This window comes from Ziziphus jujuba, chromosome 1, assembly GCF_031755915.1.
Source record: "Ziziphus jujuba cultivar Dongzao chromosome 1, ASM3175591v1".
Classification (NCBI taxonomy): domain Eukaryota; kingdom Viridiplantae; phylum Streptophyta; class Magnoliopsida; order Rosales; family Rhamnaceae; genus Ziziphus; species Ziziphus jujuba.
Window position 1 is genome coordinate 35,680,769 of NC_083379.1, and position 17,862 is coordinate 35,698,630.

The 17,862-nt window shown below is 32.4% G+C and overlaps 2 protein-coding genes and 1 pseudogene across 2 annotated transcripts; 1 reads left to right on the forward strand and 2 right to left on the reverse strand.

The window, feature by feature from the left end:
• Window positions 1-403: 403 nt before the first annotated feature.
• LOC107430582 (beta-D-xylosidase 1-like) lies at window positions 404-3,471 on the reverse strand (annotated as a pseudogene).
• Window positions 3,472-5,600: 2,129 nt separating this feature from the next.
• On the forward strand, window positions 5,601-8,627 carry LOC107430590 (beta-D-xylosidase 1). Its single transcript, XM_016041448.3, has 7 exons — window positions 5,601-6,011; window positions 6,127-6,408; window positions 6,525-6,694; window positions 6,818-6,915; window positions 7,055-7,402; window positions 7,483-7,896; window positions 8,014-8,627. Exons 1-7 carry the CDS (start codon window positions 5,601-5,603, stop codon window positions 8,625-8,627), a joined length of 2,337 nt encoding a protein of 778 aa, XP_015896934.3.
• A 4,625-nt stretch (window positions 8,628-13,252) lies between these two features.
• Window positions 13,253-16,283, reverse strand: LOC125420730 (beta-D-xylosidase 1-like). The gene is made up of 7 exons (XM_060820109.1): window positions 15,873-16,283; window positions 15,476-15,757; window positions 15,186-15,355; window positions 14,965-15,062; window positions 14,478-14,825; window positions 13,984-14,397; window positions 13,253-13,866 (listed from the first exon to the last, which is right to left on the reverse strand). The coding sequence occupies exons 1-7, from the start codon at window positions 16,281-16,283 to the stop codon at window positions 13,253-13,255; spliced, it is 2,337 nt and encodes a 778-aa protein (XP_060676092.1).
• Window positions 16,284-17,862: the final 1,579 nt, after the last annotated feature.

Consider the following 17,862-nt stretch of genomic DNA (forward strand, 5'->3'; position numbering starts at 1 on the left):
ACTATTCTGTGTAGGGTCTCATCCATTTTAGTAAAATTATATGTTTGTAAAGTTTATTTATAGAAATAACATAAAATATATATACATATCTATGGAAAAATAAATTCTTTTGTCCTATATTAGTGTTCAAATTTCCAAAAATTAAGTGAAGGGATTAATGTTTTTAGCCAATAAAAAGAGTTTTTATAAAAGCTTCCTTTCTGCAGGCAACCTGCGCAACCAAAAACATAACCCAAAAGCTTAAATTTGCATGGTTATCATTTGTTGTCATATAATTATTGACTTACAATTACAATGCATTACATTACATCTCCTGCTCAGCTGCATATACAGTAGATAAATTTTTTATTCTGGCAAAAGCATCACATCTCCTGCCCTCAGTTACATATACAATTGATAAATTTCATATTCTGGCTAAAGGAAGAAGTAATGGGGGTAATTGTAGTAGTTTTTGAAAACTATCTGAAGATTTCATATTGCGTCCTAGATTGGCTTGTAAAGATACCAAATGCTTGAGATTTCCATCTCCTTCAATATGAATTTGATGCCCACCCATTTGGATTCTGCGAACCCCTAGACTTCTTCACAACACTAAGGTGTTTGCACACATCACCATCCACTTTGACCCTTTGCACAGACCAAATAGGAACATAAACCTTCTGGAAACCCACCAATTTTGCAGGTGGTGGGGTGGAGAAGACAAGAAGGGTGTGGGTACCATCCATGGTTCCATTGTCTTTCACATCAACATGAAGTGGCAGTGAAATGAGTTGCAGTTGGTATGGGAGAGCCTCAGGGCATTTGTAGTGCTTAGAATTGTTGAGCTGGTTAGTGTGGAGAAAATGGGCAGGGAAAGTTTGGATGGAGCTTGGACTAGTTTGGTGTCAAAAGTGGTAAAACTCAAGCCATAGCTGAAAGGGAAAACAACATGACCTTTATAGAATCGGTAGATCCTCCATGGGTAGCCTCTCTTTGGGTTTGTTCCCATCTGCATATTTGTCATTGGCATATTAATTAGGTAGCTTACTGGGTGCCATGTCATTGGAAGCTTTCCTCCTAAATAGTCACAAGAGATGACAAATATTAAAAATAAATAGTAAGCATAATTTGAGAGAAACTATGTATTAATACTACCTGGATTGGTAATACCAAAGAGAACATCAGCAATGGTAGCTCCACAAGCTTGACCAGGATATCCAGGGCAAAGAATTGCAAATGGATATATTTATCTTTCTTGGCAAATGATACATCAATAGGACCACCAGACATCATAACCAATATGGTTGAGCCCTTGGAAGACCTGGTCACTATATATACAAGCTCTTCTTGGTCTCTTGGCAAAAGCAACCTTTTCCTTATCCCTGGACTCTACTTCAACGGACTGGTCAACACCGATTACTAGTACCGTGGCATCAGCCTATTGAGCTGCAACCTCTGCTAATATGAATTGTTGATCATCCTTGCAAGCAACATTGGTGTATCCTGGTTGGTGGATGGTCTAACTAGTAAGGGTATGGTATATCCATATGGAACGCATACATAAAAAAAAAAAAAAAAAAAAAAAAAAGAAAAAAAAAGATAATTTTTATATTTTAGAAATAGAATTAGATGTATAAAATTAAACCTACCAGCATAGTATCCTATCATGGTATCGGTGACATTAAAATTGGGCCCAATGACAGTTATAATTTTGGGCATCCAAAGAGTGGAAGAGTCTTTTGACGGTTTTTAAGCAGAACAATTGCTTGACAGGCTGCCTCAAAAGCTAGGTTGATGGTCTTTAGTGCAAACATCTTTAGGGTGTAAAGTGCCAAAGGGTTATGCTGATGGTTTGCCATCATTCCCAATCTAATTTTGGACATTGATTGCGTTAACGAAGGCATTATTCAAGTCATTCTCACTTACGAGTCTTGTTCTTACATCCTCCTCTATATGATTTGCTAAAAATACCCAACAGTCCAAATCTAGACCTTAAAGTGAAATTAGCAAGTAAAGTTGATTAATTAGGGTAAGTTACTCTAAAGAAATTTACATTTTAATACACTTTTAAGATTCTAAAGGATCAAAATTTACAAAGAAAAGAAAAGATGAAAAATAGTAAACCTGCTTTAATAGACACTACAGCTGCTTCTTATGGTGTTCTATTATCGTTCTGATAGTTATATAGGACATCTACAAAATCACAATCTGAGACAATATACATATTTGAGCACATATAGATGAGAAAATAGTTATAGATATAAAATGAGAGAAGATCAAGTTAACCCATCAAATGATGTGTGCACCACACAAGCTATGATGCATGCAGGTGACAGAATTCACCCATTGAGCCACCATTCACCATGAATTGTATTCTTGAGGAGATCGGGTCAGCAAAGGTGAGCTTTCATTCACCTGATTACAGGAGCACATTACACTCACAACTTTCCCTTCCTCCATAATCCACATACCCTTTGAATGGTACATTATATGTTTCCTCCAGGTCCTTCTTGCTAACCTATGTAGATATAATGACCTCATCCCACTTCCATTTGCAGATTTTTAAATAAGGAATTTTTTACATACTCTGGCATTGAAATGCAAGCGATGAATGTCATTCCAATTAAAGATCAAAGGCAATGTAGTGTTTGCAACATGCAGCAACCTTGAGCCAATCTCCTACTGCATTACCTTGGAGTTCCATGACATATCTAGCAACAATACTTGGACGACAAGAAATGGTCTTCACCAGGATTATCTTGACATTGTCCTCAAAGATGATCAAAAAGTGCTTTAACATTTGGGCTCCAACATATTAGACCAGCCACTCGTCCATTGTACGTTGCTCTTGCTTCATCAGGCATAACCTGTACACCTGCACCATATATAAATTGTTAAAGTCATGCAAAATGATTTATTTTAACCAAAGACAAGTACTTATCTAATTATATTAAAATCCTCACCTGTACAATTTGCTTCCGCAATGACTCATTGAATGAAGCAGCGCGGAGGGAAGCTAGTGGCCCTAGGGTAGTCTCCACCAAAGTTAGTTCCCAGACCCACAGCGGACACACCATGGAGAGCCTCTGAGGCTCAGACCACCACTCATAGCTTGGAATACCGAGCCTTGGCACAGCTATAGCATTATTCACCAGCAACTTGATCTTTTCTTGCAATGTCAACCGTCTGATCAAGTCATTCACTCTTTCTTGTATGGGAAGCGACACAACTGCAGAACTTCAAGCTCTTTATGAGCAGGTCTGTGGGTCGCATGCAAAGGGCTTTCTAGCTTCTTCAGTATTTGTATGCAATGAAAGACATACAAAGAAGAACAGGGATAATCGAAAATGAGTTGGTGTTATAAGCCACAACAATGATGTGTTTCAATAGATGGGGTTTGTGTTTTAATATTGTGTAGATGAATGGTGTGTGTATATATTTGTATACATAGGTTTGGATATGGCGCTGATATGGAAGAGCAAAGGATTTCATGGTTCACTTCAGTTTCAACATCGAATAAGCGAAACAGAAAAGTATGACTGAAAGAACCATTATTAGCCGCAACCTTGTAATTCAATATAAAAGATTAGGATTGAGATTTAGCCAGAAAGGGAAAAAAAAAAAAATCAACTCGTTTATATAAAGGGAAAAAGGAAACAAAAATAATTAACAAAAAATTATAATAGTAAGTTAGGGTGTCACATGTTGGATAATGTCATTTACTTACAAGTTCAACCAACATAAAATTATTAATAACAACTTTTTATTATATATATATATATATATATAATTTCATTTTCCTTGAGGCATGCTTCAAAGTAAGTTAAGAAGAAAGTGGCTCACAGGATCACACAGGTCGATTACACAACCAAATAAAGTCAGAAGGACGACTAAATAATGAATCATGTATATGCTTAGTACTAATTTGATTACCTAAGTTTTCATGCTAAAAGTAATTTAGTTTTCATGATCTGCGGAAATCGCTTTTAAAGCTCGTTAATATTAATATTAATATTGTGAAAGCTCAATGATTTTTTATCTATACAGCTTTGTTATTTTAGAATATCGGTGAGCCTTTAAACTTTCTTTAATATGGGCTTTAAAGAACAACACTCTGTTTTACAAGTTAAATAACACTCTGCTTTATTTTTTAAACTTTAGTACTTTTTATATGAATATATATATATATATATATATTAATCCTGCTCCATATAAATTATTAAATAAAAGGTCATAACTTCTAGGTTTCATTAGGTTCATGGACGATAGAAGTTTTCATACGATTATTAACGGAAAAAGGTATCTTCATCTAAAAAATCCCACAATGTGTTTCATAGAAATCTGAAAATAGTTTCCAAACTTAGAAACATATATAAATATATATTTAATGAAATAAAAGATAAAATCAGAGAGAGGGAAAAAAAACCGAGAGAGAGAGAGAGTTGAAAAAAAGGAATAGTATGATATGATAAAAATAGGAGAACCATGTCAACTTTTGAACGATTTTGAAGGCGCTAGGAAATAAAATTTTGATTTATTCATATTTATAACTAATTCTAATTAAGAATATTGTAAAAGTTACACTCCCAAAAGTAAATAAATAAGGCCCCCAATATTATTAAACAACAAAGCTCTTTTTTTTTTTTTTTTTTTTGGGGTTGGCGGGGGTAAATAATAAGAAAGATCTTTAGATAACTGATTATTCTGGCAGCAGTTTTCAAGCATTAAATTAAGCGGTTTGAAAGTTCATGAAAACAAATTACTACTTTTATTTGGCAAGATATCTTAGGTCAGCCATCAGCAAGACAAATTAAGTTTATAATATGATATTTTTCTATCGGCTACGCTACCCTTTTGGATTCATTTGGGTGTCCAATTTGCCAAATACTTAATTAGAGCCGCCGCCTCATTGACTTATCTAGAAAAATACTAATTTATCATTTACATTGAAGAATGCCCAACCAAAATTATATATATATACTGATATAAAGTTGTATATTTTCTTAATCTATTTAAAATTTTAATACAACAAAAATTAAAAAAAAAAATCTGTTAAAAATTTATTAAGATATCGAGATAGGGAGGGCAATGAATATTTTATGTTTGATACATAATGTTTGATTGAATTGATGAAGTGTCATATTTTCCAACATGACATCGTAACTCTTAGCTAGTTTGTTTCTTAACCATTTTTTGTTTTTTTGTTTTTACCCCCTCAATTATTAATGGATAGACATTCTACTGGTCTAGTTTCCTTTTCCCCTTAATATAAAAAAGGTAGTTTTTGGAAAACTTATCCATTTCAATCAGTTTCTGCTAGTCTAATGTCCCGTTGACCACCAACGACCAAAAGACATCGTTATTTACTTAATTAATATTAACTTTGAGTAAATTTAGCAACAAGGTTGTGGCTAATAATAGTAATCTCACGCACATACTTCTCTATTTAGCATGTTGAACATGCGGGAAACTAATCAATTCCAATCTCATGAAAACATCTTTCTGTTACATCATCACCATCAGCCATATCCAAACACAACCTATATATACGTAACATATACACAACCTTCATGTACTTAATATTCAAACACAAACCCCATTAATTGAAAAATATCATTGCCATGGCTTATAAGAGCAACTCATTTTTTATTCTCTCTGTTGTCTTCTTCTTATGCCTATCATGGAGTACAAATACGGGAGAAGCTCGACAGCCCTTCGCATGCGACCCGCAAAACCCGCTCACAAAGAGCTTGAAGTTTTGTAGTGCATCGCTTCCCATACAAAAAAGAGTGGATGACTTAATCGGACGATTAACGTTGGAGGAAAAGATCAAGCTGCTGGTGGATAATGCAACAGCTGTGCCACGGCTCGGCATTCAAAGCTATGAGTGGTGGTCTGAGGCTCTCCATGGTGTCTCGAATGTGGGTCCCGGAACTAACTTTGGTGGGGACTTCCCTGGGGCAACTAGCTTCCCTCAAGTCATCACCACCGCTGCTTCATTCAATGAGTCATTGTGGGAGCAAATCGGACAGGTGAGGATTCAACATAATTAGATAAGTACTTAGTCTTTGGTTAAATAAATCAACTTATTAGATAAGTATGTACTTGGAAAGACATTAGCAATTTATATATAGTGGGGGTGTACAGGTTGTGTCTGATGAAGCAAGAGCAATGTACAATGGAGGAGCGGCTGGTCTAACATACTGGAGCCCAAATGTGAATGTACTTCGTGACCCTCGTTGGGGGAGATGCCAAGAGACTCCCGGTGAAGACCCTTTCTTGTCGGCCAAATATGCTGCTAGATATGTCATGGGACTCCAAGGTAATGCAGAGGGAGATCGTCTCAAGGTTGCTGCATGTTGCAAACATTACACTGCATACGATCTTGATAATTGGAATGGCATTGACCGCTACCATTTCAATGCCAGGGTATGTACCAAATTCCTTGTTTTAAAATAAAGATAATTTTGGTCGCAAATAGAAATGGGATGACCAGGGTCATACATTCTGTCATAATATATATATATATATATATATCTCCACAGGTTAGCAAGCAGGATCTAGAGGAAACATATAATGTACCATTCAAAGGTTGTGTGGGGGAAGGGAAAGTTGCGAGTGTAATGTGCTCATATAATCAGGTGAATGGAAAGCCCACCTGTGCTGATCCTGATCTCCTTAAGAACACAATTCGTGGTGAATGGCAGCTCAATGGGTGAGTTCCATCACCTTAATGCATCATAGCTTGCGTGGTCCACATCGTTTGATGGCTTAACTTGATCTTCTCTCATTTTATCTCTAGCTATAACCATTTTCTCATCTATATGTGCTCAAATAGGTATATTGTCTCGGATTGTGATTCCGTAGATGTCCTATATAAGTATCAAAACTATACTAGAACACCACAAGAAGCAGCTGCAGTATCTATTAAAGCAGGTTTACCATTTTTCATCTTTTCTTCTCTTTATAAATTTTGATCCCTTAGTCTAAAAAGTACGGTAAAATCCAGAATTTCTTTTAGAAAAACTTGGACAAATTCCTTGTTCTCAAGTTTACTTGCTAATATCACTCTCAGGTCTAGATTTGGACTGCGGGGTATTTTTATCAGACCATACAGAAGAGGCTGTAAAAGCAGGACTGGTAAGTGAGAATGACTTGAACAATGCCTTGGTTAACACAATCAGTGTCCAGATGAGACTGGGAATGTTTGATGGTGAACCATCAGCACATCCATTCGGCAATTTAGGTCCTAAAGACGTTTGCACGAAAGACCATCAACAACTAGCTCTTGAGGCAGCCCGTCAAGGAATTGTTCTGCTTAAAAATCGTCGAAAGACCCTTCCACTCTCCAGACGTCAAAAAACTGTAGCTGTCATTGGGCCCAATTCTAATGTCACTGATACCATGATAGGAAACTATGCTGGTGGGTTTATTATTTATACATCTAGTTCTACTTCTAAAAGATAAAAATTGTCTTAACCATTGTAATATGTTTTTGTATAGGTGTTCCATGTGGTTACATCACACCTTTACAAGGCATTCAAAAGTACAGTCAGACCATCCACCAACCAGGATGCACCAATGTTGCTTGCAATGATGATCAACAGTTCGAACTAGCAGAGGCTGCAGCTCGACAGGCTGATGCCACAGTACTAGTAATGGGGCTTGACCTGTCCATTGAAGCAGAGTCTAGGGATAGAACAGGTTTGCTTTTACCAGGAGACCAACAAGAGCTTGTATATAGAGTGTCCAGGGCTTCCAAAGGCCCAACCATATTGGTTTTGATGTCTGGTGGTCCAATTGATGTGTCATTTGCCAAGAAAGATAAACATATCGATGCAATTCTTTGGGTTGGATATCCTGGTCAAGCTGGTGGAGCTGCCATTGCTGATGTTCTCTTTGGAACTACCAATCCAGGTAATACAAATATATATATATTTATATATATGCACGTATATGTATATGTATACATTTTATACATAATTATGCTTGTCATATTCTACTTAATAAGCTGCATGCCTTGTGACAATTTAGGAGGAAAGCTTCCAATGACATGGTACCCAGAGAGCTACCTAGCCAAGGTACCAATGACTAATATGCAAATGAGAGCAAACCCAAAAAGAGGCTACCCAGGCAGAACTTACCGATTCTATAAAGGTCCTGTTGTTTTCCCTTTCGGCTATGGGTTGAGTTTTACCACTTTTGACACGAAACTAGTCCAAGCTCCATCTCAGCTTTCCCTGCCCATTTCTGCCACACTAACCGACTCAACCACTTTAAGCACTACCTATGCCCTAAGTCTCACCCACACCAACTGCAATTCACTTTCATTGCCACTCCATATCGATGTCAAGAACAATGGAACCGTAGATGGGACACACACCCTTCTTGTCTTCTCCACCCCACCTGCCGGAACATGGTCGGCCAACAAGCATTTGGTGGGTTTCCAGAAGGTTCATGTTGCTGTTGGGTCTGTGCAAAGGGTTACGGTGGATGTTGATGTGTGCAAACACCTTAGTGTTGTCGACAAGTCTGGGGTTCGAACAATTCCATTGGGTGAACATCAAATTCATATCGGAGGAGATGGAGTTGGAGATCTCAAGCATTCGATCTCTTTGCATGCGGGTTCAACAAATATTAAGTCTTAGAAATGTATCAAAAACAGCTACCCCATCAAGTTTTCATTTTTATTTTCTAACAAGCAATTAATCGTGTATTTATTGACACGGAAAGGAACGCATGAGATGTAATGTATTTGTATAAAGATAACAAGTGAGCTTATTTATGCTCTATGGTTAGCCTTCAAATATGCGGTAAAATATTATATAGCTTTCTGATATGTGGTAAAATAGCGTTCATTCCATTTGGCTTATGTTTTCTTGAATACCATATATTATATGAAAGTTAATCATGATCGAAATACAACGTCCAAAGTTTTTAATTTGTTTTAAAGGAGAAATACAAACTTATATAAAGTTTAAGTTTTTAATGTCCCATTAAAACTACCTAGATGATAATGACCACTGGTAAAAAGTAATATAAGATATTTATTTTAATGGCTAGCTTATTAAAAAAAAAAAAAGTTTAAATTTTTAATTAATACTCGAAAGTTACATTATGTTATATTTATTCTGAGGGTCATTTTTTTTCTAATTTTTGTTTTCCCTTTTTTGTTTTCCTTTCTTTCCTTTTATCAATAATATTAAAGTCTATTGTTTTAAGAGTAAATAAAATATATCCTATAAAAAATAAATAAAAGAAGTGTAAATAAAACAAATGTGAGTATAAAATTTTAAATTGTTTTTCGGTTGATTTTAGTGATTTTTGTTTTTATCATATATGTTAAATTGAAAAATGAAGATCTTTCAACCATATGCCATATCGAATAGATGACAATCATAACAGTTTTTGATCTTCATAAATGAAAAATAAGGCTTTCCAAGTTCAAATTTGAATCATTCTATATTGGACTTAAAAAAAAATGCAAACGGTCAATGGTATCCTTTATATGTTAAAAATATAATTTTCATTTTATAGTGAGTACTTAATGACATGACAAGTGTTGAGGATGGTTGTGCATTCAAAAGTTTTAATATTAACTTAATAATAAAAAAGACATTCTTAAAATTTGATTAATATATTTTCATTTTGTATTGAAACCTTACATTGAAAATATATTCCTCATAAATCAACTTTGTATATATCAAGGTTCAAAATTTCGATGTCGGTAGAAATATCAAATGTTCAAAATATGAAAATTTCTATTCGAATATCGAAATTTATCTAATATAAATAAAAATTCATAGAAAATGATGGAAATTTATTTTAAAAAATAGAAATTTTTATTTAAATTTAGAATTGGCTTATTTAAACAATCAGTTATCAAATTGATTATAAAAATTGCAAAAATATTGAATAGATATTATATTTCTTTTAATCAATTTAGTTTATAGTAAACGGTAACGATCATAAATAAATTATTATTGATAAAAATATGCAAAAAAAAAAATATATATATATATATATATATATATATATATTTGATAAATTGTTTATTAATTAAGATAAAACAATCATTACAATTACATTATATTTCATAAATCATCTCAATACTCATAAAACTCTTAGATAATTGAAAATTATCAGTATTTTTCTCGTTCTTATTTTTACATGTAAAATGTGAAAAATAATTATTAAAATATGTATCTCCTTAATAATTTTTTATGTAATTATTAATATGTCAACTATAAGGATCTTGTATGAAACGTAGTTGTTCTTTATATTTAGTATAATATATTATATCGTCTTTTTATTTTTATTTCTTTAATGTTATTTATTTAAATACTATCAATATCAATTCTACATAATATTGTATTTATATATTATTATTTTATATTATTATTTTTCATTCTTATATAATCAATTATTAACTTGCAATTATGTATTTTAATAAATCTATCTTATACAAAATATATAGTAATTATATATATATATATATACATGTATATATTATCAATGAATATAACTTATTAAAGTTATTCAATTCACTTCGTTTTATTTATACAAATTTATACAAAATATGCAATGATTATAAATCCATTACTGTATATTTTGTAATTATACAAAATATATAGTAATTATAAATCGATCTTATACAAATTTTCAAATACACAAACTTCCGTGAATGCAAAATTTGTGTATTTGAAAATTAGCATTTTTTTTTTTTTTAACATCCTGGTTGAAAAGTTTGATATATAATGTTGGAATGATATGACATATGGTTGAAAGATCTTCAGTTTTTAATGATGTGGAGGTAAATTTTCAAATTTTCAACCAGGATGTAAACGAAAAAAAATACACAAATTTTACCTTCACGGAAATTTGTGTATTTGTCAAAATCCGTGAAGGTTAAATTTGTATATTTGAAAATTTGTGTTTTTTTTTTTTTTTTTTACATGCCCAAAAGCTCGTTAAAACCCAAAAGTACATATACATAAGGTGGCAACTATATTTACAAGCTAACATATATATATATATATATACAAACCAAGGTTTAAAATATCCAAATTTTTCTCGAATTTTCTTTGAAATTTTTATTTTTTAAGGGGTCGAAATAAAATTTATAAAAATAGATAGAATTTCCATAATATACATCCAAATTTATGAAAATTGAAATTTCCATAGAAATTTCCTTCAAAATATCTATATCAAATCCTTAACAATTTGATTAAAAAATCAATAATATCCATCAAAATTTTAAAAATTTCCATGAAAATTTTGAAAATATCTATAAATTTTTTTTAATAAAAATTTAAAAATATTACTGATGTTTAGTAAATTAGTTTACCAAATAAATTTTAGTCATAATTTATTTTTAACCTTTTATTTTTTTAATATTTAATAATATAAATAAAATGAAAAAAATTGAATTCAATAATTTTAATAAGTTTTATTCATTGATAATATATATATATATATATATATATAATTACTATATATTGTATATAAGATAGATTTATTAAAATACATAATTGTAAGTTAATAATTGATTATATAACAATGTAAAATAATAATATTAAATAATAATATATAAATAAAATATTATGTAAAATTGATATTGATAGTATTTAAATATATAACATTCAAGAAATAAAAATAAAAAGATGATATAATATAGGATCCTTATGGTTGATATATTAATAACTACATAAAAAATTATTAAGGAGATACATATTTTAATAATTATTTTTCACATTTTACATGTCAAAATAAGAACAAGAAAAATACTGATAATTTTCAATTATCTAAGAGTTTTATGAGTATTGAGATGATTTATGAAATATAATGTAATTGTAATGATTGTTTTATCTTAATTAATAAACAATTTATCAAATATATATATATATATATATATTTTTTTTTTTTGCATATTTTTATCAATAATAATTTATTTATGATCGTTACCGTTTACTATAAACTAAATTGATTAAAAGAAATATAATATCTATTCAATATTTTTGCAATTTTTATAATCAATTTGATAACTGATTGTTTAAATAAGCCAATTCTAAATTTAAATAAAAATTTCTATTTTTTAAAATAAATTTCCATCATTTTCTATGAATTTTTATTTATATTAGATAAATTTCGATATTCGCATAGAAATTTTCATATTTTGAACATTTGATATTTCTACCGACATCGAAATTTTGAACCTTGATGTATACAAAGTTGATTTATGAGGAATATATTTTCAATGTAAGGTTTCAATACAAAATGGAAATATATTAATCAAATTTTAAGAATGTCTTTTTTATTATTAAGTTAATATTAAAACGTTTGAATGCACAACCATCCTCAACACTTGTCATGTCATTAAGTACTCACTATAAAATGAAAATTATATTTTTAACATATAAAGGATATCATTGACCGTTTGCATTTTTTTTTTAAGTCCAATATAGAATGATTCAAATTTGAACTTGGAAAGCCTTATTTTTCATTTATGAAGATCAAAAACTGTTATGATTGTCATCTATTCGATATGGCATATGGTTGAAAGATCTTCATTTTTCAATTTAACATATATGATAAAAAAAAAATCACTAAAATCAACCGAAAAACAATTTAAAATTTTATACTCACATTTGTTTTATTTACACTTCTTTTATTTATTTTTTATAGGATATATTTTATTTACTCTTAAAACAATAGACTTTAATATTATTGATAAAAGGAAAGAAAGGAAAACAAAAAAGGGAAAACAAAAATTAGAAAAAAAATGACCCTCAGAATAAATATAACATAATGTAACTTTCGAGTATTAATTAAAAATTTAAACTTTTTTTTTTTAATAAGCTAGCCATTAAAATAAATATCTTATATTACTTTTTACCAGTGGTCATTATCATCTAGCTAGTTTTAATGGGACATTAAAAACTTAAACTTTATATAAGTTTGTATTTCTCCTTTAAAACAAATTAAAAACTTTGGACGTTGTATTTCGATCATGATTAACTTTCATATAATATATGGTATTCAAGAAAACATAAGCCAAATGGAATGAACGCTATTTTACCACATATCAGAAAGCTATATAATATTTTACCGCATATTTGAAGGCTAACCATAGAGCATAAATAAGCTCACTTGTTATCTTTATACAAATACATTACATTTCATGCGTTCCTTTCCGTGTCAATAAATACACGATTAATTGCTTGTTAGAAAATAAAAATGAAAACTTGATGGGGTAGCTGTTTTTGATACATTTCTAAGACTTAATATTTGTTGAACCCGCATGCAAAGAGATCGAATGCTTGAGATCTCCAACTCCATCTCCTCCGATATGAATTTGATGTTCACCCAATGGAATTGTTCGAACCCCAGACTTGTCGACAACACTAAGGTGTTTGCACACATCAACACCCACCGTAACCCTTTGCACAGACCCAACAGCAACATGAACCTTCTGGAAACCCACCAAATGCTTGTTGGCCGACCATGTTCCGGCAGGTGGGGTGGAGAAGACAAGAAGGGTGTGTGTCCCATCTACGGTTCCATTGTTCTTGACATCGATATGGAGTGGCAATGAAAGTGAATTGCAGTTGGTGTGGGTGAGACTTAGGGCATAGGTAGTGCTTAAAGTGGTTGAGTCGGTTAGTGTGGCAGAAATGGGCAGGGAAAGCTGAGATGGAGCTTGGACTAGTTTCGTGTCAAAAGTGGTAAAACTCAACCCATAGCCGAAAGGGAAAACAACAGGACCTTTATAGAATCGGTAAGTTCTGCCTGGGTAGCCTCTTTTTGGGTTTGCTCTCATTTGCATATTAGTCATTGGTACCTTGGCTAGGTAGCTCTCTGGGTACCATGTCATTGGAAGCTTTCCTCCTAAATTGTCACAAGGCATGCAGCTTATTAAGTAGAATATGACAAGCATAATTATGTATAAAATGTATACATATACATATACGTGCATATATATAAATATATATATATTTGTATTACCTGGATTGGTAGTTCCAAAGAGAACATCAGCAATGGCAGCTCCACCAGCTTGACCAGGATATCCAACCCAAAGAATTGCATCGATATGTTTATCTTTCTTGGCAAATGACACATCAATTGGACCACCAGACATCAAAACCAATATGGTTGGGCCTTTGGAAGCCCTGGACACTCTATATACAAGCTCTTGTTGGTCTCCTGGTAAAAGCAAACCTGTTCTATCCCTAGACTCTGCTTCAATGGACAGGTCAAGCCCCATTACTAGTACTGTGGCATCAGCCTGTCGAGCTGCAGCCTCTGCTAGTTCGAACTGTTGATCATCATTGCAAGCAACATTGGTGCATCCTGGTTGGTGGATGGTCTGACTGTACTTTTGAATGCCTTGTAAAGGTGTGATGTAACCACATGGAACACCTATACAAAAACATATTACAATGGTTAAGACAATTTTTATCTTTTAGAAGTAGAACTAGATGTATAAATAATAAACCCACCAGCATAGTTTCCTATCATGGTATCAGTGACATTAGAATTGGGCCCAATGACAGCTACAGTTTTTTGACGTCTGGAGAGTGGAAGGGTCTTTCGACGATTTTTAAGCAGAACAATTCCTTGACGGGCTGCCTCAAGAGCTAGTTGTTGATGGTCTTTCGTGCAAACGTCTTTAGGACCTAAATTGCCGAATGGATGTGCTGATGGTTCACCATCAAACATTCCCAGTCTCATCTGGACACTGATTGTGTTAACCAAGGCATTGTTCAAGTCATTCTCACTTACCAGTCCTGCTTTTACAGCCTCTTCTGTATGGTCTGATAAAAATACCCCGCAGTCCAAATCTAGACCTGAGAGTGATATTAGCAAGTAAACTTGAGAACAAGGAATTTGTCCAAGTTTTTCTAAAAGAAATTCTGGATTTTACCGTACTTTTTAGACTAAGGGATCAAAATTTATAAAGAGAAGAAAAGATGAAAAATGGTAAACCTGCTTTAATAGATACTGCAGCTGCTTCTTGTGGTGTTCTAGTATAGTTTTGATACTTATATAGGACATCTACGGAATCACAATCCGAGACAATATACCTATTTGAGCACATATAGATGAGAAAATGGTTATAGCTAGAGATAAAATGAGAGAAGATCAAGTTAAGCCATCAAACGATGTGGACCACGCAAGCTATGATGCATTAAGGTGATGGAACTCACCCATTGAGCTGCCATTCACCACGAATTGTGTTCTTAAGGAGATCAGGATCAGCACAGGTGGGCTTTCCATTCACCTGATTATATGAGCACATTACACTCGCAACTTTCCCTTCCCCCACACAACCTTTGAATGGTACATTATATGTTTCCTCTAGATCCTGCTTGCTAACCTGTGGAGATATATATATATATATATATATATATTATGACAGAATGTATGACCCTGGTCATCCCATTTCTATTTGCGACCAAAATTATCTTTATTTTAAAACAAGGAATTTGGTACATACCCTGGCATTGAAATGGTAGCGGTCAATGCCATTCCAATTATCAAGATCGTATGCAGTGTAATGTTTGCAACATGCAGCAACCTTGAGACGATCTCCCTCTGCATTACCTTGGAGTCCCATGACATATCTAGTAGCATATTTGGCCGACAAGAAAGGGTCTTCACCGGGAGTCTCTTGGCATCTCCCCCAACGAGGGTCACGAAGTACATTCACATTTGGGCTCCAGTATGTTAGACCAGCCGCTCCTCCATTGTACATTGCTCTTGCTTCATCAGACACAACCTGTACACCCCCACTATATATAAATTGCTAATGTCTTTCCAAGTACATACTTATCTAATAAGTTGATTTATTTAACCAAAGACTAAGTACTTATCTAATTATGTTGAATCCTCACCTGTCCGATTTGCTCCCACAATGACTCATTGAATGAAGCAGCGGTGGTGATGACTTGAGGGAAGCTAGTTGCCCCAGGGAAGTCCCCACCAAAGTTAGTTCCGGGACCCACATTCGAGACACCATGGAGAGCCTCAGACCACCACTCATAGCTTTGAATGCCGAGCCGTGGCACAGCTGTTGCATTATCCACCAGCAGCTTGATCTTTTCCTCCAACGTTAATCGTCCGATTAAGTCATCCACTCTTTTTTGTATGGGAAGCGATGCACTACAAAACTTCAAGCTCTTTGTGAGCGGGTTTTGCGGGTCGCATGCGAAGGGCTGTCGAGCTTCTCCCGTATTTGTACTCCATGATAGGCATAAGAAGAAGACAACAGAGAGAATAAAAAATGAGTTGCTCTTATAAGCCATGGCAATGATATTTTTCAATTAATGGGGTTTGTGTTTGAATATTAAGTACATGAAGGTTGTGTATATGTTACGTATATATAGGTTGTGTTTGGATATGGCTGATGGTGATGATGTAACAGAAAGATGTTTTCATGAGATTGGAATTGATTAGTTTCCCGCATGTTCAACATGCTAAATAGAGAAGTATGTGCGTGAGATTACTATTATTAGCCACAACCTTGTTGCTAAATTTACTCAAAGTTAATATTAGTTAAGTAAATAACGATGTCTTTTGGTCGTTGGTGGTCAACGGGACATTAGACTAGCAGAAACTGATTGAAATGGATAAGTTTTCCAAAAACTACCTTTTTTATATTAAGGGGAAAAGGAAACTAGCCCAGTAGAATGTGGTTAAGAAATAAACTAGCTAAGAGTTACGATGTCATGTTGGAAAATATGACACTTCATCAATTCAATCAAACATTATGTATCAAACATAAAATATTCATTGCCCTTCCTATCTCGATATCTTAATAAATTTTTAACAGACTTTTTTTTTTAAATTTTTGTTGTATTAAAATTTTAAATAGATTAAGAAAATATACAACTTTATATCAATATATATATATATATATATAATTTTGGTTGGGCATTCTTCAATGTAAATGATAAATTTGTATTTTTTTAGATAAGTCAATGAGGCGGCGGCTCTAATTAAGTATTTGGCAAATGGGACACCTAAATGAATAAAAAGGGTAGCGTAGCCGATAGAAAGATATCATATTATAAACTTAATTTGTCTTGCTGATGGCTGATCTAAGATATCTTGCCAAATAAAAGTAGTAATTTGTTTTCATGAATTTTAGAAATCGCTTAATTTAATTCTGAAAAACTACTCTATGAGTGAATAATTATTTATACAATGAAATCTCGTGATAATAATATTTTATATTGAAATAGCCTTTATCAAGTGATAAAAAACTTTGATTCCAACTTGGATCAATTATAGATAAAAATAAACTCTACATTATAGTATATTTTAAGTTTTTTCAAGTGTCATCTAAAAAAACTTGCCTGTACATAATAGTAATTATTTATATTTTTAGCATTCTATTAAATGTTTAACATGACATGATTTATTCTTAGAATTGTTACAATTTCTATGAACTTGTAGGTATGTAATAAATATGGACACATTTTTATTGAAGATAAAATATTTCTAACTTCTCAAGCATGTTAAGAGCTTTTTGGCATGAAATTTTGTGTATTTCTGTACAAGCATCCTTAAGATTATATTTAAATGCGAATTAAACTCTTTATAGGTTCTTTTTAAATAAAGAAATTGTATAACTTAATTGATTGATGATTGCATGAGATGTATAACATTTTCATATTTATAAAATTAATTTAATCCTAACAATATAATTATAAAAAGATTTTTTTTTACTGTTTAAAAATTTTCCTTATTATTTATCCACAAAAAAAAAAAAGCGCTGTTATTTAATAATATTGGGACCTTGTTTATTTACTTAAAGGGAATTAAGAACACGATTTTTTACAGTTAAATGTTAATTTATTAATCTAGTATCACAAAAGACCC